This window comes from Prionailurus viverrinus, chromosome E1 (genome assembly GCF_022837055.1).
Source record: "Prionailurus viverrinus isolate Anna chromosome E1, UM_Priviv_1.0, whole genome shotgun sequence".
NCBI lineage: Eukaryota > Metazoa > Chordata > Mammalia > Carnivora > Felidae > Prionailurus > Prionailurus viverrinus.
Genome location: NC_062574.1, coordinates 19,129,250 through 19,153,015, shown reverse-complemented (window position 1 = coordinate 19,153,015; position 23,766 = coordinate 19,129,250). Strand labels below are relative to the sequence as shown.

Sequence of the window (23,766 nt, the reverse complement as noted above, 5' to 3'; positions counted from 1 at the left end):
ATCCAGAAAGACCAGATAAACTGAGTAACAACAAAAAGATATTTAAAGTATATAGAAATAAAAGAGGGGCACCTGGGTATCTCAGTCAGATAAGCATCCAACTTTGGCTCAGGTCATGACCTCACAGTTCTGGAGTTCAAGCTGACAGCTTGGAGTCTGGAGCCTACTTCAGATTCGGTGTCTCCCTTGCTCTTTGCCCCTCCCCCACTCATGTTCTCGTTCTCTCTCTCTCTCTCTCTCTCTCTCTCTCTCTCTCTCAAAAACAAGTAAATTTTAAAAATTTAAAATTGGGGCCCCTGGTGGCTCAGTTAGTTAAGCGTCCAATTTCGGCTCAGGTCATTAACCCAGGGTTCATGGGTTCCAGCCTCGTATCGAGCTCTATGCTGACAACTCAGAGCCTGGAGCCTGCTTCAGATTCTGTCTCCCTCTCTCTCTGCCCTTCTCCCACTCATGCTGTCTCTCTCGCTCTCAAAAATAAACATAAAAATTAAAAAATATACAAATTAAATATATAGAAATTAATGAAAACAAACCCCCGCCCCCCCCCCCGCCCCAACCACCACCCATCCACCCAGGTCCAGAAATGAAGAGGAAAATGAAAACCAGAGATGATTTTGAAGACATGGTCTTATCTTGCAACAAAGGAAGCACAAAGGTGGGTAGGCTTTTTCCTCTCCTTACCCTAGGGGTTTTGGTCTAACATCTACATGGGACTGAATACAAAACCTTATACCTTAATAGTGCAGGGAGTAGAACTGGGGTCCTGGAAAAAACAAAAGACTAGCAAGAACTATGCACTTCCTTAAAAGAGGGTTGCACAGAGAGAGTCAAAGAATGAAGGAAGGGTGGAAGGGGAAAAAAAAAAAAATCTACCAGCACAAGATGTCTATCTGCTCTGGCTAAGTTTTGGGTAGGGGAAAAAGTCACCCAGGGCTGTTACCTGATAAGGGTTTGAGGTCCACATTTATACTATCAATATAATCCAGGGATGAGAAATTAACCAAAAAAATAAGTCCAGAGCTGGGTACTTGGCAAAAACAAATGTAAATGCAAAAACCATCACTAGGACACTCCCAGGAGTGTCAGTGTTCAGTCAGTTAAGCATCTGACTTCAGCTCAGGTCATGATCTCACAGTTCGTGAGTTCGAGCCCCACATCAGACTCTCTGCTATGAGCACAGTGCCCGCTTTGTATCCTCTGTCCCCCCCCCCACCCCACCCACTCCTTCCCCACTCATTCTCTCTCTCTAAATAAATAAACTTTAAAAAAAATCACTGAGTCTTCTGCTTCTGGTGGTTTGTCAAATCAGATATTCCACAGGACCCTCCCACTACAAAACAATTAGATCTATTACGAGCATGCAACAATTCTGTGGAGAAAGCAGCTGATCTTCTACATCAAAGAGTATTATGAGCCACAGAACATGTATATACTTCAGCAGAATAATAAACTTAAGATCTGTATTCCATATTCCCCTAAAAAAATCAAAGGACAGAAATATCAAAAGCTAGGGGCACCTGGGTAGCTCAGTTGGTTAAGGGTTCAGACTCAATTTCAGCTCAGGTCATGATCAAAAGCCCTGCATCACGCTCTGCACTGACAGTGAGGAGCCTGCTGGGGATTCTGTCTCTGCCTCTCCTCTCCTCCACTCTTTTGCGCTCTCTCAAAATAAATAAACAAACATTAAAAAAAAGAAAAAAGAAATATCAAAAGCTAATGTTAAGCCTAAAAGAGAAACATCTGTGGACAGGCAGAATAGTCAAACAAATGTTCATGATATTGGTCCATTTAATTTATATGACATATAAACTCAATCTTCAGAAAGAAACTGCCATTCTAGTCACTTGCGTATTTTAAGCCACCTAATCCTATGACAGCAATGTCATAAGATATCTGTATCTAAATTAAACCATCAGAATGGTCTTTTAGGTGAGTGGTCTTCTAACAAGATCATCTCCTATGTCTGGCACAAGCTAAATTAAACAGCAAACGCAGTCGTCTGAAACATGTATTTCACAGATCCCATTTCTGAGCAGTCTGCCCCCTGAAAGCTAAAGAAACTGGCTTATTTTGGAGACATTTAACTTCTCTTCTGGAAACTGTGAACTAGGTTTGGAAAATACACAAAAGCATATTTACTTGTGTTACATATTTACATGTGCTAATGCTGCAAAATCCTATAAAATGAAACCTTTGGGTGACTAGAAAATTTCTCAGGTTTTTAAAAGGTGGCATATTTGCTGTGCTTTATAAAGCAACTCATACTTGGATATGCTAAAAACATTTTATTCTTTTGATAATTTTCTACCTACAATGTAAGATTATTTCAAATAATAAGCTGGTACAGTCATCATTTAAACAAAGAAGGGGTTTTGTTTTTTGTCTTTTACAATTTCACACCACCTATTCCCTAGGCGTCAGTTACCTTGCTACTTCATCTAGTTTAATATTAAATGTTATCACTCAAAAAATTTCATGAAGACAATTTTCTGTTGTATAAACATTACCTAATATTATCAATCTTATTACACCACTGAACAAAATTTTAATTTTCTTTGCACCAGTTCTGAAGAGGGACTGAAGAATATTATTGCCTAGCATCATGACTATAAAAATGTTGTATTTATTAAAAAGATGTCAAGATTTTGAAGTTAGCCAAGTCCTCAAAACACTACAGCACAAATTTTCTTATTATGATGTATGTTCTCATTCACACCTGTTGGAAAACAACGGAAGAATGACCAAAGCTGACTAATGGAAGCCTGCTGTTCACACAACACAGACAAGTCGAAGGATAAAAGATGTACCAGTAAACAAAGAATAAACATAATTAAGGACCCATTTGACTGTACTTGTATACGATAGGCAAATCATTTGTAAGAAAGCAAGTTCCAGAATTACCTGCTACCATCAGTTATAATTCTATTCCATAGAGCACCATCTATACACCAATTTCTTCCCATCTATAGCATATCACATAGTGATTTTTATCAGTAAAAGCTTAAATAATATTTATCATATAAACTTGAAGCACAACAGTAAAAATATGGTTAAAATGGAAGTTTAGAGTAGCAGTCTAATATAACGAACCTAATAGACTCTGACCAGTCTGACTTAAAAATTTTGGGTCCTCCGTGGTTTGACATACCACCTTGATAAATTCTTTGGGTATTAGTTGCTTATCTGTAAACTGGGGGAAGTTTCACCTACATTTCAGAGATACTATGAGAATAAAACAGCACATTTGTTGTAAATACTAAAAAAAAAAAAAAAAAAAAAAAAAAAGGAGCTTTTACAATTCATACACTTAGAACACAGTCCACTTTCTGGAGAAGTCTACTTTGCAAATTACTTACTTCCTTGTGCTTCCATATTGCTAGGTTTTGTTTTCATTTGGTAACTTAGAATCTTGTGATAAAGAACAGAGCTGGGAAGTCATTGGAATTCTGACTACTCTTATCAGTTACTCTATCTGATTAGCTAATTCCATTTAAAGGAATAAAATGTTAGAAAGGCCAACCAAAACCTCATACCTAGTGTTAAAAACAAAAACCTAATTATGGGTGATCTATCATCCTAAAATTTGGACTTTCAACCTCCTAACAGTACTCACAATTGTACACATCAATATCACAATGTTGCACAATAAAACTTTCAAAGAAATCAATGCATAAAATTTATACAAAAGCCCAAGTCAAATTCATTTCTGTCAACTTTTTGTTTTTATGCAGGCAAAAGAAAACTTCTAAAATTTTATTACTTACAACAGTCCTATGTAGATTTACACACTAACCTGGTAGAGATGCGACTAAACACTGCATTGAAGTTGTTGCAGCTGAGAGAAAATAAAACCCCAGATGCAGAATTCCGAAGTTCAGCTGCATGTTGGTTTCCTTCACGACAGGTGTGAAGAAAATGGCAGATTTCTGGCAGCAACTGTTTGACCAGCATCGTTTCATCTAATCTCATTGTGTCCTTTGGTTGCTAAAAATAGAAATAATCACATAATTCTGTAACTTTCTTAAATTTACACGTAAAGATTCTCTGCTATGAAAATTTTCAAGCATACATTAGACTTGACATACAATAGTGGACAATGATATATTCATACGGTAGTTCAATACAATAACACATCCATCACCTAGATTCAACAACTGTTAATACTTCATCGTGTTTGCTGTATCCACCTATAGTTAGTCTAATAAAGGAAATGGTTCCATCTTTGACCTCTGAGTCACAATAAAGGCTCCCATCCATCCTCCCCAGCATCATCCCCCACACCACCACCACCACTAGTCCTGTTTGTTCCCTGTTCAACAATTCCCTACATAATAAGTCTTCCCACTCCTGGGAATCCCAAGTTTATTGTGAGTTCTAAAAAAAACTTTATTCATATTCATTTTTGAGTGTATTGTGTCATCTGTCTCAAATCCAAATACATTCCTGGATGGGCAATCACACCTGCCTTTTAGAGGACTGCCTAAAACACATAGATATGTACTTATTACAAATAATTTTATTTTGGTTGAGCCATTTCAAAGTAAGTTACAAACATTATAACACTTCGTCCATAGGTACCTTAGCATCTCTCAAAAATAAGCACATTCTCCAATATAACTTCAATACAATCACATCAAAGAACAAAAATACAAAAACAAAAACCAATTCCCCTTGTATCAGCTAATACCCAATCTATATTCAAATTTCCCCAACTGCCCCGAAAATGTCTTTCATAGCTTCTTTTTAATTTAGTCAGGACCCAAAAAAGGTTCAGATGACTGCAGCATGATTCCTTTACTCTCTTTATTCTAAAACAATCTCTCCCCACCACACACTCCTTATACTTCATTTTTACTTTCCATAACATTGATTTAAGAAAATGGGCCTTACAAAATGTTCCATATTGTTGATTCGATTATTTCTTTGTAGTGTGCCTTGTCTTTCTAGTTACTGTATTTTCTGTAGCTGGGACCTAAATCTAATAGTCTGATTAGATTCAGATTAAACATTCAGGTAATTCAGCAAAGTACATATTGTATCAAATCAGGAGCACATAATGCCAGGTGGTCCCAATATTAATGACACACCAAGCTTGATAATTTTGGTGTTAACACCAAGATCTCTACTTTATAAAGGAAATGTCTGTAATTAACAAAATAACCAATAGAGAAGCTATCCTGCAGATACACTGTTCCATATCGCCTAACAGCTAATATTCATGTAAGAATGACAATTTTGATATACCAAGCATGATGACCAAGAGCAAAATTTTGGACAACTGTGTGCTATGCTTGATTCTGTAATTGTAATCCAAGTGTTTTCAGATGTAAACACACTGAAAAATATGGACAGCAAATAAAGAGACATCATAAAACCCTGCAAAATTCAAGTGGCGATGCCAATATCTTATAGGCCAATCAAACAAGAGAAATGTTGAAACTCCAATTAATAAACAAGTAATAATTACAGAAGTATGCAATCTTTTGAATAATGGTCATACGTGTAGGAACAAAGATTCCTCAAATTCTACAAAATTTTACTCATATGATTTTGGTAAATATTTGATCATTTTCATTCAGTTATTTCAACTACTTATATGATAAACATGCACCTGTAGGCTGTTCTTCTTAAACTACCTCAACTTACTTCAATCTAAAAATGAAAATCAACAGACAACTATAAAATTATTGAAGGCAATTCCAAAAAACGCAACTGTTCGATGATATGAATAGCACTGTTTTTTAATTGTAAATTCAATGAAAAAAACTTATACATTGTCAACAGAACAGAGCAAAGTAACATATATTTTATGTATTATATAAGTTATACCATGCCCATTTATTAGAGTTTCAGTTAGGCTATCTCCAAAGAGTATCAATTAAACAAGAGCCAATAATAGCAGTAATCATCCTCCAAAATACATTGACCATTACCTCTCAGTTATAAATGTTAACAGAGAAGAGCTATGGGACCTCCATTCAAACACGGATATGGCTCACATACTGGTATTTACAATCAAAGCAACAAGACGAATACAGAGAACTGATTCAGGGTAAGTTTAAACTGTCCATCTTCACAACTACATCATCCTATTTAACAGTGCTTCTGCTCTTTCACTCCATTTTACAAATGAACCACAGCACACCACAAATTAACAGAAAGCACCAAGCTAAAAACAGAACTAGCTTACCCTCGATTTAAGTAGAAAACCTATTAACACTGTCTGACAATTTTGGAATACAGTCAAGGGTCAACAAAAGTTGAAAACATTATGCTGAGGTTTGGTGGCCTATAGTGTAAAACATGTCTCTTTTCTCAGGATGTAATTATTTTTCCAACTCCATACTCTACCCCTTCCTCCAACACTGCTGACCATTCCCTCTCTTCTCAACCACACAATCAGTCCTCACCTCCAAGTCCCTCCCAACAAGGTTTACCACAGAAAACTGTAGCATGTAGAATACAGAAGCAATTCTGAATAAAGGCAAAAGACGTGCCAAAGAAGAGAGAATATAATAATTTAAACTCTAATATTTAGTGAACAGACATTTAAAATGAAGGTAGCTCCTACCATGTTCCGGTAAGAATTAAGGCTGCTGAAGTACAGAAACACCTTGCTTTATACAACGAAAATATTCTTGACAAATTCTAATTAAGTCATGGTTGAAACATAATGAAGTAACTATTCAGAAGAAACCGAAGAAAGAACTGTTTTGTACTCAACTACTCCTCCCCATATCTACTTTGTATGTTCATATGTACATATAACAAGTGTTCTTCAGGTAGGATCTATCAGCAATAGTTACAATTTTTTAAAGTCTCCTTTTATATAGATTTGAAAAGTAAAACCCTAAAATCAGATAAAATACTAAAACGGGGAAAGAGACAAGATTACTCCTGGTCTTCCTGTCACATTTTTTCACAGCTAACCAATGCTACAGGCCTAACAATATCTGGAGAAATTAAGTAAGTCAAATGGTGGCTTTTTTCATAAACTCTTCTAAAAAACCTGAAACAGATATGTGGCTCAAGCTTAACACTTTATAAATAAACTTAGTATCTATTTACAAAAGATAAGAAAATAAGTTTCTCTTGAAAACTTGTCTGCACTCTGTTAACTTTGTTAACAAAATTCGTATTCATATGTCTTAGGCAAAAAAAATCCATAGGACTTTTCTTGTCCATATACATTTTGGTACATCAGATCATTCTCAAAACTGAATTCACAAAATCTGCCTATTTTAGATTTACTTACCCCAGCAAGACATTTTTCCAGTGTATCCAATATAATCAACTGAGAGAGATACAAATTTTTTTCAGCAGCTTCTCCAAATATTCTCTAAAAGAAAAGATATTCACAACACTAAAAGTTGGCTACTATTCCCTACTACAAATCAGCACATATCTGAAAAGGGACGAAGGATTAAGAAAAAAAAAATCAGGGGCGCCTGGGTGGCTCAGGGGCGCCTTCGGCTCAGGTCACGATCTCGCGGTCCGTGGGTTCAAGCCCCACATTGGGCTCTGTGCTGATGGCTCGGAGCCTGGAGCCTGTTTCAGATTCTGTGTCTCCCTCTCTCTCTGCCCCTCCCCCGTTCATGCTCTGTCTCAAAAATAAATAAACGTTAAAAAAAAAAAAAAATCATGTTTTCCATTTTACCTCCCAGATTAGACTGTATTTAAATCTATTATTTCTATTTTATCTTAATGCTGAAAGAATATTCCCAGGCAAATGAAAATGCTGGCATTTATTACAGTCTGTCATTAGTGTTGTAACAGTAAAAGAAAATAACTTTTGCTTATACTTTAAAAATACATAGGATTTAGAAATACATATAGATCTGAACCAGAATCTTGAATTGAACATTTAACTTCGATGCCACAAGATAATCAAAGTCTAAATTCTTACAGGAACAAAATACTATAATACCAATTACAGTGAATTTTAGGCATTCACTGTCCTTAAATTTAATACTATGCTATTTACCAACAAGAAACTATGGTTTCCAAAAGTCAGTTTATTCAGTAAGCACTCAATGAATGCCAATATCACAATACTGCTTTTGTTTTTGTTTTTGAAAAGAAGGTTCCAAATATTCAAATATTTTCATCTAACTGGGAACACAGCCACATATTTATATAAGGAACATCCTATCACCATGCCCCACACACTGCAACAGAAGAGATCCACAAAATCTTAAATGTGTTTCTGTAATTCACTTTACGTGTTCCTAAGAGGTTCTGCTTTCTTCAGAAAATCTTAATTTTTTTCTATAAAGAAAAAATTTCTTTGTATGGCAAATGACTGCTCACACCTCCAGTTTATCAGTTTTCTACGTTTAGGGCATTGTCTAACCAAGTTTTTAAAAAGAACACACACCAAAGATGATGTGACTATAAAAATGGGACTGAGTCTCACAATCTACAACCAGAAGTCAGTCTCAATGCTCAATACAAACAATATAAATTGTGGTTATAAGTGCTAAAGACAGGAAAAGCAGTTTAGAATTAATCAAGAAACACCCAGATCGGTTGCTTTGCACTGAGTATGAAGGAGGTTTTAGATAGGAATTGACAGAGAAGACAGATCACCTGTGAGATACAGGAGAAATATATACTGGAATAACTTGTAGCCTAGGGAATGTAAATCGATTTTATAAAACAGGAAAAAAGGCAACTGGGAGCTTGTGACAGTGGAATTACTTGATGAAATGACTATTTGAGGAAAATCATTTCAACAATGGGATCTTGAACTACTATAGAATTTGTCACAGGTTACAGGAGGAAGGAAATAAAACAATATCTTCATAAAAGCAATCTCATATTTTATCACTACAAGGTCATATTTATCATCTACTTAGGACTAGGGCAACCTGATAAGTAAATATTCAAAGAAGAAACTAAAAAAAATATTTTAAAAGATTACTCCATGATCAATTCGTATATGACCTACAGTCTATATGAAATCTTAATTCCCCCCCACCAAAAAAAAAAAAAAAATAGAAAAGAAGATAGGGTCACAAATAAGAGAAGGATCTAAGAGAAAGAATCAAAAACTAAAATGAAAGTTAAAAGGTTACCTGTGCTCACCCACAAAATACAATGGTGAATGTTTATATCCGGAGTCCACAGAAAAGGACTTTCCATACTTCAAAATACACTGCTCCAAATCTTTAAATCAAAAACAAACCAACACAAATTCCCCCACAAAACAATAGCCCAAATACTCACCATATTGTTAACATTCTTTAAGATAGTGGTGAGGCCGCTGATAACCAAAGAAAACTTGTATTTGGAAATATTAATAAGACATTCCTTGTTGTGTTCAGTACTGACTTTGGTATGCGTGTTCTGCTGTCCTGTTTTTATTGGAAGCTAAGGGAAAAAGAAAATGTTAGCTTACACATGAAAAGGACTAAAAAGAACTATTTCTCACTGAAAATCATGAGGTTTGAGGAAAATTCTTATCAGTCACGGTTACCTACATTTGTATCTCAAACTCCAATTTTCAATATAGATTAGCATTTCTAGCAAATCTACAACTCTCTTGAAATTTCAATTTTTGTAGCTTTCCGTCTGGAAATTGTAAATCTCTACCTACAAAATTAAAACTTTACCCAGCATTACATAAGAGAGATGATGACTCACAGAAATAGAGCTATTTCCTTGTAGCTAAAAATTATTTCAGAGAATGCATACAATCCTTTCCCTTAAACACTGAACTCTTAAAACAACAGACCAAGAAAATCTATGCCCCAGACCTCTAATCAATTAATGGGAAGTAAGTGCAGACTGTTCAGAAATGAGAACTGAATAACCAGGAATAAACACAGTAAGACAAACTCAGGTAAGATGATCACCCTCAAGTGCACAGTTGAGGGAGTAACAGAACAACAAACAGTTAAGTCTCATGGAAAAAATATCTCTTAAGGTCGCCACATTTACATTTATCTGAGAATGAGTTAAGTCACATTGCCAAGAAGTTCATCTCTACTCCAATCAAAAGTAGCATTTTCTGGGCACCTGGGTGGCTCAGTCGGTTAAGCACTCAACTTCAGCTCGGGTCATGATCTGGCAGTTCGGGAGTTCAACCTTCATGTCAGGCTCTGTGCTGACAGCTCAGAGCCTGGAGCCTGCCTCCGATTCTATGTCTCCCTCTCTCTCTACCCCTCCCCCGCCCCATTCAAGCCCTCTCAAAAATACACATCAAAAAAAATAATAAAGTATCAAACAAAAGTAGCATTTTCCATTGAAAGTATTATGAATATATTTACTGTTTAAATACTAGATCCTGCTAACGCTAAGAGAACACCGGTGAGGTTCCTCTGAGAAAACAAACCTGCGTCCAGCATTCTCATTTTTAAAATGGTGCAACTAAAGGTGGAAAGAGACCCAATGACATGCGCAAGTCTGCCTAGTCAGTAACAAGTGACTAACTTGATAATAAATACTAAATAAAAGAGAGGAAGACTTTTTAGGGTTAGAAGGGGCAGAACAGGAGCTACAGAATTACATAATGTTAATTTTAAAGGTTGGTGGGGGGCAGCGTGCTGAATCTGAAAGGGGGCTTTTAGAAGAAGGCAGTGGCTGCAATGTAACTTGTAAATCTCCCCAACTCCCTCTGTAATGGTTAATTTTATACCTTAACTTGGCTGGCTCATAGGATGTACAGATATCTGGCTAAACATCATTTCTGGGTGTGTTTCTGAGGGTGCTTCCAGATGAAATTAGCATTTGAATAGGTGAACTCCATAAAGCAGGGGACAAGGTACCCACAAACCCCAAAAAACAAGCAAAAAGCAACAAACCACTTAGAGCTACAAAACTGGTGTGGTATTAGTATCTCTGCAAAAGAAAGCTGAATGTATAATGGGTCCAACAAGAGGAAAATACCAAAATTCTATTCCATCCTCAATGAAAAGTACAACAGGCCAACTTAAGAACATTAACTGACAAAAAAAAAAAAAAAAAGAACGTTAGCTGAAACACAGGGGGCTTTCTGCATATTGCAATTTGCACATGAGTGCGAAAGGTCTACACTAATGCCTGAAGAGAACAGAGCACACTTTAAGCCACCACTGTCTAACAGAACTGTCTGTGGTGAGATTATACTATATCAACAATGCTCAATACAGTAGCTATAGCCACATGTGACTACTGAGCACATGTTACATGGCTAATGCACATGAGGAATCAAATGTTTACTTCTATTTACTTAAATTTAACTTTAATTAGCCACTGGACACCACTGGGCAGCACACTTCTAAACTAACCAGCTGAAGAAGCACCCCCTTTTAGGGCGAAGCCCACACTGAGAAGAAATTGCTGAGATTCACTCCAATAGGGACAACGGGGCAAAGGAAAAAAGGCCACATAAAGGTGGTAAAAAGGAAGACAGCTAAGGAGCTCAAAAAGGATGAGATGATGTATCTCATTTCATGAAAGTAACAGAAGAGCTCTAGAGCCACGAAGATAAAAAGCTCTCCTGGCTCACAGCTCCCTCTCACCAATTAAGGAAAATTAAGTTCACATAGAAAGAATGTGGTCAAATCACATGTGAAGTCACTATGAGAAAAAATAAGAGACAGAATAACGTTGCAATAGAGAATGAAAGCGTGCCAGAAAGTCACGTTCTAAGGTACCTCTGTTGAGGCAAATAGGAGCCATCAGAGATTTGGGTTGACAATGAGGTCTGAAGTGACAAAACCGAAGACATGAGGGGGCCTCAAATGCCTAAGTGGTGGAAAGGGGTTAAAAGGTAAGCCAAAAACTTCTGAAAAGCAAAGCAGAATTTTAAAGTCTCACAGCCTCAGGAAGACAAAAAATTAGACTTCAGAACCTGCTAGTGGAGGGGACCCAGTAAATATACCCAGCTTTCAACCATAAGCTTTGGAGGGTTACATCCTACATAAACAGGCAAACTGCAGCAACTGGAACTCTTTTTTTTTTTTAAGTTTATTTATGTATTTAAGTAATCTCTACACCCAACATGCGGCTTGAACCCACAACCTTGAGATCAAAAGTAGAATTCTCTACCAACTGAGCCGGCCAGGCATCCCAGCAACTGGCATTCTTATACATTACTAGTAGGAGTGTAAGTCAATAATTGTTTTGAAAAATGTCTGGCATTATCTACTGAAACAGAACATATACACATTTAGCAATTTCACTAAGTATATACCTATACCTTAGGTGTATTTGTATATATGTTCACCGAAAGATACGTACGAATGTTTAAAACAGCCCTTTCATAAACTGAGAACACTCCAAGTGTCTATCAATAGCAGAAATGTTTTTTTCAAAAGCAGTATATTCAAAGAAAAACTGTATAGCAATAAAAATAAATGATTTACAACCGTAAGCTTAGTCTCACAAATCTACGAATGAAAAGAAGTCAGAACAAAATGTCACTTACTGTGTGACTTTGTTACACAAATTTCAACGACATGCTAAATTCAAGTCAGGATACTAGAGACCCTTGGAAAGAACAGGTAATGACTAGAAGGAAATGCAGAGGAAAGAAGGACCTATTGATTGCCAGCACTATACAAGTTCCACTGATGTGTTCACACTGTCAACATTTATTAAGCTGTATATTTACATACATTTGTACATCCTTCTATATGTGTAAGTCAACATAAAGTCTATTAAGTATATGTTATTTATATCCATGAGTTCATAATGACACTAAAAAAACTAAAACAAATTCTGGAACAAATGAAACCCGAATCTAGGAGAAGCAAGGTAATGATATCATCATTCTTAGTGAAGACAGAGGAATTGTAGCAGACGCTGACGTGCTGCCCAGCTCCCCTTCGGGGAAGGACTTGTTGCCTTAACTGCTAGCAGTGCTCAGTCAGTCCTTCAGGGACTGCCTCAGCCGCAAAGAATGATCCTACCTAAGGGAAACCCTTCCTGGGCAGCCCACATCCAACGACCAACTGATAGGGCAATATAAAGGCCTAAGCACCTCAGCCCAATTCTGGGCAACTCAGAAGAACCAATTCTAGCATCAGAGCTCCCGAAAGGAGACGAACAAAGCTACCACCAGACCTACACTGCACCATGAATTCTGCATCTGCCCAATCCTCCCTCCTCCCAGGTGTTGATCCCAAAGGAAGATCTTAATGAACATCCTACACTAGGCTTCCAGGGCAGCTGGCTGCAGGTGCTCAGATGGGATTTTAAAGCTGGCAGTGAAGGAAAAATTATAACTACAAAAGCAATGAAACTATAAGAGTATTACTAAACCCTTTGCTCACTGGAAGAAAAAATAAAAAAGATAACAAAAAGCTGATTAACTGCCAATTAGAAGCTAGGCATATAAGCCAAAAGGCCTTTCCAGAAGCATATAAAGATGGTCTCCTTTCTTACAGCAGGAGGACAGAGAAACCTAAGGACCAGAACCAACACTTAATTATCAGAGTTGCTGGGCTTCAAAGAAGGTTAAATTCCCTACAGGGCACATCTGCTATGCCGAGACCAGAGTCCTGAGGGTTAAGAATAAGACTCTGACAAATGAATGCAAACAAGTGAACTGTGCTCCTCAAAAATCTCGTATTTCCAGGTTCCCCTGAACCCCCAGTCTACAATAGTAGCCCATCACTGCTTACTAAGAGGAGGCACTCCACAAACCCGTCTGAAGACAATTCAAAGGCTTCTTCCCTATAAGACAACAGATGTTCCCCTCAGGATTTGCCACCATCTACTCTGCTGGCCAAAGGGGGTATGAGGAAATTTTCTGAGTGATGAAACTTCTTATATCTTGACCATGGTGATGGTTACATGAATATGTGCCATTTAAATGTCAAAACACAGAATTAAGCTGGTATAAATTCAAATGAGAGTGTTGTAACATTAGGATGTTAAATGTAATCCCCATGGTAACCACAAAGAAAATAGCTGTAGAATACACAAAAAGGAAATGAGAGAGGAATTTAAACATTTCACTACAAAAAATAAACACAAATGAAAACAGTAATGCAGAAAATGAGAGACAAAAAAAGCCATAGGGCATAAGGAAACCAATAGCACAATGATAGCAGTAAATCCCTTCTTATCAGTAATTATTTTAAGTGTAAATGGATTAAACTCTCCAATCAGAAGACAGAGATTGTCAGAAAAAATAAAATAAAAAATAATTTAAAAAATTAAAAAAAATAAAAGCACATGACCCAACTACATGCTGCCTATGGGAGACTCGAGAGCTAGGGACACAAACACGTTGAAAGTGAAAGGATGGAAAAAGATATTCCATGCAAATGGTAACCAAAGAGAGTACTCTGGTTTCTCTTTGGATCGTATAAATCTTTCAGTTTTTACAAAGAGAGTGGGGGTAGCTATACAAATTATCAGACAGACTTTCAATCAAAACAAGTTATGGAGGACCTTCCCCTCTCTTCTTCAGCACTGCCTGTGAAGGTGGCAGCCATCTCCTATATGGCATCATGTTCACCCTCAAACCTCTAGTCAAGTCCAAGATCATTAAAAAGAGGACCAAGAACTTCATCTGGCACCAGGCAGAACAATATGTCAAAATTAACCATAACTGGTGGAAACCAGGCATTGACAATAGGGTGTAGAGAAGATCCAAGAACCAGATCTTGATGCCCAACTTTGGTTATAGGAGCAAAAAGAAAACAAAGTACATGCTGCCCAGTGGCTTCCAGAAGTTCCTAGTTCACAACATCAAGGAGCTTGAAGTGCTACTGATGTGCAACAGATCTTACTGTACACAGATTGCTCACAGTGTCTCCTCCAAGAACTGCAAGGCCAAAAGAGCAGCCCAGCTGGCCATCAGAGTCACCAATCCCAATGCCAGGCTGAGTAGCAAAGAAAATGAATAGACAGCTTATGTGCATGTAGTATTTGTGTTAACAAAATCATAAAACTATAAAAAAAAAATATGAGGGGCGCCTGGGTGGCGCAGTCGGTTAAGCGTCCGACTTCAGCCAGGTCACGATCTCACGGTCCGTGAGTTCGAGCCCCGCGTCGGGCTCTGGGCTGATGGCTCAGAGCCTGGAGCCTGTTTCCGATTCTGTGTCTCCCTCTCTCTCTGCCCCTCCCCCATTCATGCTCTGTCTCTCTCTGTCCCAAAAATAAATAAACGTTGAAAAAAAAAATATGAGACAAACAGTACAGCAAGGAGATATAATAATTATAAACATTTACCCACCTAATGACAGACCATCAGAATATAAGAAGCAAAAAATGACAGAATTAAAGAAAAAATTAGTTCTGCACTAATAGTTGGAGACTTCAATACACCACTCAAAATAATGGAGAAACCAACCAGACAGAAGAAAACAGACGACTTAAACAACACAATAAGCCAACTAGACCCAACATACATACACAGAACATTCTACCAAACAATGGAATATGCATTCTTCTCAAGTACATATGGGACATTTTCCAGGATGACCACGTGTAGTCCAAAAAATTACATCTCAATAGATTTTATTTTTTATTTTAAAAAAAGCTTTTTTTAATGTTTATTTTTGAGAGAGAAAAAGAGCACAAGCAGGGGAGGGGCAGAGACAGAGGGAGACACAGAATCCAAAGCAGGGTCCAGGCTCTGAGCTGTCAGCACAGACTCGGGGCTCGAAACCACAAACCATGAGATCATAACCTGAGCTGGAGTCGGATGCCTGACCGACTGAGTCACCCAAGCAACTCGACATCTCCATAGATTTTTAGAGGATAGATATCATACAACATATCTTCTCTGACCACAGTGGAATGCAGTTGGAAATCAACAACTGGAAAATTCACAAAATTTCACAAAATTGTGAAAATTAAATATACTTTTTTAAAAAAATTCAGTATAATTAACTAACATACAGTATTATTTTAGTTTCAGGTGTACCATATAGTGATTCAACAGTTGTATACATTATTCCGTGCCCATCATAATAAGTGTACTCCTAATCCTCTTCACCTATTTCACCCATTCCCCCCACACACCTTCCCTCTGGTAACCATTAGTTTGTTCTCTGTGTTTAAGAGTCTGTTCTTTGGTTTGTCTCTTTTTCTTTCTTCATGTGTTTTGTTTCTTAAATTCCATATATGAGTGAAATCAAATCGTATCTGTCTTTCTCTAACTGACTCATTTCACTCAGCATTATATACCCTCCAGATCCATCCATGTTATTGCAAATGGCAAGATTTCATTCATTTTTTTTTAAAGAATTTTTATTTATTTATTTTTTTTATTTTTTTGAGAGAGAGTACATGGGAGAGAAGCAGAGAGAGAATCCCAAGCAGGCCCCGCGCTGTCAGCACAAAGCTCAACACAGGGCTTGATCCCACAAACAGTGAGATCATGACTTGAGCCAAGACCAAGAGTTGGACACTTAACCAATCGAGCTGCCCCAGGTGCCCTGATTTCATTCATTTCTAAGGCTCAGTATATTCCACTGTGTATTTGTGTGTGTATGCCACTTCTTTATCCATTCAGCTATCAATGGACACTTGGGTTGCTTCCATATCTTGGCTTTTATAAATAATGCTGAAAAAAATATATGATGCATGTTTTTTGAATTAGTGTTTTCTTTCTGAATTAGTGTTTTTGTTTTCTTTGGGTAAATACCCAGGAGTGGAATTACTAGATCACATGGTAACTCTATTTTTAACTTTTTGAGGAACCTCCACACTGTTTTCCACAGTGGCTGTGCCAGTTTGCATTTCCACCAACAGTGCACGAGGGTTCCTTTCTCTCATCCACACGAACACTTGTTTCTTGTGTTGCTGATTTTAGCCATTCTGACAGGTGTGAGGTGACAGTTCATTGTGGCTTTAATTTGCACCTCCCTAATGGTGAGTAATGTTGAGCACCCCTTCATGTGTCTGTTAGCCATCTGTATGTCTTCTTTGGAGAAGTGTCCGTTCATGTCTTCTCTCCATTTTTAATTGGATTATTTTAAACAATACACTTTTAAGCAACCAATGTTTCGAGAAATCACAAGACAAATTAGAAAATACTGACATATGAAAGTGTAAATACAACATGCCAAAACTTGCAGGATGCAGTGACAGTAGTGCTAATGGGGAAATTTATAGCTATAAACATTTATGTTAGAAAACAAGAATATTCCAATTCGACAGCCTAACTTAACCTAAGGAACTAGAAAAAGAAGAACAAATTAAATACAAATCTGGAAGAAAAAAGGTAATAATAAATATGAGAGCAGAGATAAACAAAGTAAGAATAACAAAAGCAGGGAAAATAAATGAAACCAAAAGTTGGTCCTTTGAAAGTGTCAACAAAATTGACAAACTTTTGGCTAAATGGACTAAGAAAAAAGGAAAAAGACTCAAATTATTAAAATCAGAAATAAAAGTGGGTACATTATTACTAGTACTACAGACCTAAAAAATGATGTTAGAGAGTGCGATGAACTGTATGCCAAAAAATTTTTGAATAAACCTAAATGACATGAATAAATCCTTGGAAACACAAAACCTACCAGGGCTAAATCACAAAGAAATAGAAAATCTGAATAGACCTATAACTAGTGAGAAGATTAAATCAGCAATCAAAATTCTCTCAACAAAGCTCTGGACCTGATCATTTTACTAGTAAATTCTACCAAATATTTAATGAGGAACTAATACTAATCCATCTTAAACTTTTCCAAAAAATTGAAGAGAATACTTCCTAACTTATTCTATAAGGCCAGCATAACCCTGACACCAAAGCCAAAGACACAAGAATATCACAGACTGATATCCCTCATAAATACTGATGCAAAAATCCGCAACAATTATTAAAAAATTCTGCAGCATATTAAAAGAATTATACACAAGACTAAATGGGATTTATTACTGGAATGTGAGAATGGTTCAACATATGAAAGTCTATGTAATATCTACATCAATAAAAGGAAGGGAAAAGACCACATGTTCATCTCAATTGCAGAAAAAGCATGTGATAAAATTCAACACCCTCTCATGATAAAAACACTCAACAAAGAGAAGGAATAGAAGGAAACTACCTCAGCATAATAAAATCCATATATGAAAAACTCAGAGGAAACATAGTACTCAATGGGGACTGAAAGCTTTTTTTCCTAAAAACAGGAACAAGGCAGGTGCCCATTCTCACCACTTGTATTCAACTTAGTACTGAAGTTCTAGCCAGAGCAGTTAGGCAAGAAAAAGAAATAAAAGGCATTCAAATTGGAAAGTCAGCTGTTCTCAGATGACATGATCCTATATGTTAAAACCTCTAAAGATTCCACTACAAAAATCTGTGAGAATGGATAAAGGAATTCATCAAAGTAGCAGGGTAAAAAGTTAACACACAAAAATCAGTTGCATTTTAGACAGTAGCAATGAACAATCTAAAAAGGAAAGCAGCAAACAATTCCACTTATGACAGAATCAGAAAGAATAAAACACTTGGGAATTAATCTAACCAAGGCAGTGAAACTTGTATACTGAAAACTACAAAACACTGCTGAAAGAAATTAAAAACGGTATAAATAGAAATACATCCTATGTTCATGGATTCAAAGACAATATTCTTTTTTTTTTTTTTTTTTTTTAAATTTTTTTTTTCAACGTTTATTTATTTTTGGGACAGAGAGAGACAGAGCATGAACGGGGGAAGGGCAGAGAGAGAGGGAGACACAGAATCGGAAACAGGCTCCAGGCTCTGAGCCATCAGCCCAGAGCCCGACGCGGGGCTCAAACTCACAGACCGCAAGATCGTGACCTGGCTGAAGTCGGACGCTTAACCGACTGCGCCACCCAGGCGCCCCAAGACAATATTCTTAAAATGTCAATACTACCCCAAAGTGATCTACGGATTCGATGAGTCCCTATCAAAACCCAATGCCATATTTGGAGAAATAAAAGAACCCATCCTAAAATTCATATGGAATTTCAAAGGACTATGAATAGCTGAAAGAATCTTGAAAAAGGTAACTCTTAATTTCTGCTCAAGTCATGATCTCACAGTTGGTGAGTTTGAGCCCTGCCTAGGGGAGTGCGGAGCCTGCTTGGAATTCTCTCTCTCTCCCTCTCTCTCTCCCTGCCCTTCCCCCACTCTCTGTCTCTCAAAATAAATAAATAAACTTAAAAAAAAAAAGACACACATACAGACCAATGGAACTGGTCTATTCTGTTCCACTGGTCTGTACGTCTGTCTTAATTCCCTCACATACATGGTCAATAAATTTTTGGCAAAGGTGCCAAGACCATTCAATGTAGAAAGGACAGTCTTTTCAACAAATGGCACTGAGAAAACTGGGTATCCACATGCAGTGGAATGAAGTTGGACCCCTACCTAACACCATATACAAAAACTAACTCAAGGGGTGCCTGCCTGGGTGGCTCAGTCAGTCGACCATAAAACTCTGGGTTTCGGCTCAGGTCATGATCATAGGGCTTGGGAGCTCGCTTGGGATTCTCTCTCTCTCCCTCTGCCCCTCCCTAACTCGCACATGCTCTTGCTCTCTCTAAAATACAAAAATTAAAATATATCTATCTATATCTGTACATATAGATAGATACAGATATAGATATAGATATAGATATAGATATAGATATAGATATATCCACAGAGTAAAAAGGCAAGCCACAGAATGGGAGACAGTATTTGCAAATCATATATCTGAGGAGATTAATATCCAGAATATAGAGAGAACTCCTAAAACTAAACAATAACAACAACAAAAATTTTTAAATGGGCACAGGACTTGAACAGACATTTCTCAAAGATACATTAATGTCCAATAAGCACATGAAAAGATGTTCAGTATCGCTAAACATTAGGAAAACGCAAATGGAAAACTACAATAAGATACCAAGTCACATCCATTTGTATGGCTATTACCAAAAAAACCAGAAAACCAATAAGTGTTGGTGAGGATGTGGAGAAACGGAACCCTTGTGTGCTGTTGGTTAAGCACGTAAAATAGGACAGCCAATGCTATGAAAATACCTTTAAAACATTTAAAATACAATTACCACATGATCCAGCAATTCCACTTCTGGGCATATATCCAAAAAGAAAATCGAAAGCAGGGTTCAAAGGGATATTTGCACACTCATGTTCATAGCAGCATTATTCAGAGTAACTAAAACACAGAAGCAACCCAAGTGTCCATCGATGGATAAAGGGATAAGAAAATTTGGTATATACATACAATGGAACATTATTCAGCCTTTTAAAAAAGGGAGAGGGTATTCTGCAATATGCCACAACATGGATACACCTTGAGGACATTATAGAAATATATAAATAAGCCAATCACAAAAAGACAAAATACTGTCCGATGCCACTTATATGAATTACTTAGTGTACTCAAAAGCAAAAGAAAGCACAATGGTGATTGCCGGAAGATGGAGAAAGGGGAGAATGGGTTATTTAACAGGTACAGAGTTTCAGTTGTACAAGATGAAAAGAGTTGTGGGGATGGATGGAGTAATGGTTGTGCAGCAATGTGAATGTATTTAATACCACTGAACTGTATACTTAAAAATGGTTAAGATGGTAAACTTTATGTGTATTTCACCACAACAAAAAAACTCAGACTGCACTCTGAAAAGGGTGAATGTTACCATATGTAAATTATACATTAATTTCTTAAAATCTGAGATCAAAGAATTCTAACAAAATACTTATTGAACATGTACTATGTGCCAGGTAGCAATGTAGTGCTGTGAACACGAAGATGAATAAATGTATCCTTCAGGTACCAATAATTCCGAAAATCTCCTCTAATCGCTCTTCTCTTCTCTCTGAACAAAGTTAGTCGTCCTTGGGCAATCTCTGCATTCACGGGCTATCCTGCCGATGACTACCACAATGACTGCTGATGACTAAAACAGCCCCAGACTGTACACACCCTGTACAATCCTCTCCCTTGACAGAGAGAAGCACTTTCAAATACAACGTGATATCCCTTACATGATTATTACATTTTGTGGCAAAAGGGACTTTGCAGATGCAATTAGGATCCCTCATCAGTTGACTTTGAGGTAATCAAAAGGGAAATTATCTCAGCTGAGCCTGTCCTAACCGGGCGGGCCAAGAACGAGGTCTGAAGCAGCAAAAATGCTTTCTGTTGTCCTTGAAGAAGCAAACTACCACACTGTGGGAACGGTCACATGGCAAGGAATAACAAGCAGCCCCTAGGGGCTGAGAGCCTCAGTCCTACAACTGTAAGGACCTAAATTCTACCAACAACCAGTGAGCCTGGAAGAGGACCTCATGCCTCAGATGAGATGGCAGCGCTGACAGGCGACACCCTGATTTCAGCTTGCTGAGAACCTGAGCAGAGAACTCAGTTAACCACTGCCCAGATTCCTGACCCACAGAAACCATGACATAATAATTTTGCGTTGTTTTAAGCCACTATGCTTGTAATAGTCTTCTTACAGAAGATAGAAAATTGACACCAAATCTGCATCTTCAAATGTGTTATCCAAATGCCTATTTGGTAACTCCACACGGGTATCTTGTAGGCACTTCAAACTCGGTGTTTCTAAAATTTGTCATCTTCCTATCATGTCTTCTATCTTAGGAATAGCACCACAATACACCCAGTTTCTCCTATCTGAGATCTGACATTCATCTTTGACACTCCTTTTATTCTCTTCCTTCCATCCCCCCTTTAGTCAGATTGGTAAAAATGAAAATACCTGGGCATGCACAACTCAGTTCTACCCTTCTTTACGTGGGAACAGGCTTGCTACAACTGTATTTTCTTCTATGTCAGTCAACATGGAGTCGATCAGGAACCTAGCCCTGCACAGGGGAGTGACCAACCCTGCCTTGGACTGGGTGTTGTAAGTCAGCCCAATTCTAAGATGTAGTTACTAGGCCCACTTAGGTCTCCAACTTCATAATGATAGGGGGGTGGGGGGGCGGAATACACACACACACACACACACACACGTATATGCATGTATATGTATATATATGTATGTACATATATACACACATATATGCATGTACACAGACACAAACATATATATTTATAATATGTTTATGTATTCTTTTCATCAATATATACTTCTAGATGATACATTTACTTTTAATATTTATATATTTCACATATATTTTGGCCTCCATCTTTACTCTCTTATTTCTCAACTTGTTCAGAAGCAAGGCAGGGAGCTAAAAAGTATATTCAGGCCCCCAAGCTCCCCAAAACAGCACTAAAATCTGTGTAGAGGAAAAAGTCAGACTAGGGGGTAGTAAGGGACCAAGAGGCTAGCAGATAAAGTGGTCAGGGAAAGCTCTCTGGAGATGTGACTTTGAGCAGAGATGTGGCTGATGTAAGAATGGGAAGACCCAGCAAAGCTCTGAAGAAGAACATTCAAAGCAGCAGTGGCAGGTAAAATGGATCTGATGTTGGTATAAGCATGACACATTCAAAGCCTAGCAAAGAGCCCATTGTGGCTCAACCAAAGGGAATAAAAGATGAAAACATAGGGGATGAGGTCAGAGAGAGAAGCAGGGATGATTCGGATGATGAAAAGCCTGATGGGCCATTTTAAGAGCTTTGAATTTTAGTGTGATAATGTGGCATATTATATTTTCCAAATATGGTCACAATATCTCTCACCCCACATGCAGTAAGATCTTGCCACTCCCACATCAAAAAGTGGAGTCTATTTTTCCATTTCCTTGCATCTAGGCAGGTCTCATAACTGTTCTGACCAATAAAATATGGCAGAAAGGACACTGTGCCAGTTCCAGGCACAGCCCTTAACTGGCCTGACAGTTTTTCTTTCCCGCCTCCTGGAAAGCAGCAGCCATGTAAAAAGTACTTACTCTGAGACCACCATGCTGGGAGAAGCCCCAGGCCACACGAAGAAATTCTGACGAATGAAATGCCACATGGAGATAGAAGCCAGGTACTGACTGGGGTGCCACACATGTGACTGAAGAGGTCATACTGGAAGGGATGCTCCAGCACTGGCCACCCCAGACAACAAACGCCACGTGGAACAGAGCTGAACCAGTCATGAGTTCCTGACTAGCAAAACTGTGAGCACAATAAACAGACCATTTTAAGCTACAAAGCTTTGGAGCAGCTTGTTACGCAGCAATAGATAACAAAAAGAGGGGGAAGAAGATACTGAAGGGATGTAAACAAGGGAGTAACGCGAACTGATTTATGTTTTTTGAAGAGTGAGAAGATGTTATAATAGATTTGGAATTGGGGTAAGCTGATTCTGAAGTTCATTTGAAGTAATACATTTGTGAGAATACCACAGAAAGTTTTGAAAAACAAGAACAAGAGAAGACCCACATTGCCAGGTCACTTAAACATTCTATTAAGCTCTTGTAATAATAAAACCAGGGGCACCTGGGTAGCTCAGTCAGTAAGCATCTTGACCTCAGCTCAGCTCATGATCTCACAGATGTGAAATCAAGCCCCAGGTTGGGCTCATGCTGGGCGTGGAGCCTGCCTAAAATTCTCTCCCGGCCAGCCTCTCTCTTCCCCTCCCAAGCTCAAATGCACTGTCTCGGAGGGAGGAATAATAGTAATAATAAAACCAGTACATTATGAAAATAAACTCCCTAGGGGCGCCTGGGTGGTTCAGTCGATTAAGCATCTGACCTCGGCTCAGATCACGATTAGGTCATGATCCACAGTTTGTGAGTTTGAGCCCCACATCTGGCTCTCTGTCAGTGCAAAGCCTGCTTCAGATCCTCTTTCTCCCTCCCTCTCTGCCCCTCCTTTCCTTGCATGTGTGCACGCATGCAAAGGCTCTCTCACTCTCTAAAATAAACATTAAAAATAAAAG

General features: G+C 37.9%; 1 protein-coding gene and 1 pseudogene across 10 annotated transcripts in view; one reads left to right on the top strand and one right to left on the bottom strand.

Annotated features, from left to right (window-relative positions):
* The window catches only part of NF1 (neurofibromin 1), a 248,199-nt gene that overhangs the window by 185,513 nt on the left and 38,920 nt on the right, over nt 1-23,766 (bottom strand). For all 10 annotated transcript variants that reach the window (XM_047831817.1, XM_047831807.1, XM_047831810.1 and 7 more), the window contains exons 2-4: nt 9,229-9,372; nt 7,256-7,339; nt 3,794-3,984 (exon numbers count right to left, since the gene is read on the bottom strand). In XM_047831817.1, coding sequence (XP_047687773.1) covers nt 3,794-3,984; nt 7,256-7,339; nt 9,229-9,372 — 419 coding nt within the window. The remainder of the gene's footprint in view (nt 1-3,793; nt 3,985-7,255; nt 7,340-9,228; nt 9,373-23,766) is intronic.
* Nucleotides 14,445-14,843, top strand: LOC125151207 (60S ribosomal protein L32-like; annotated as a pseudogene).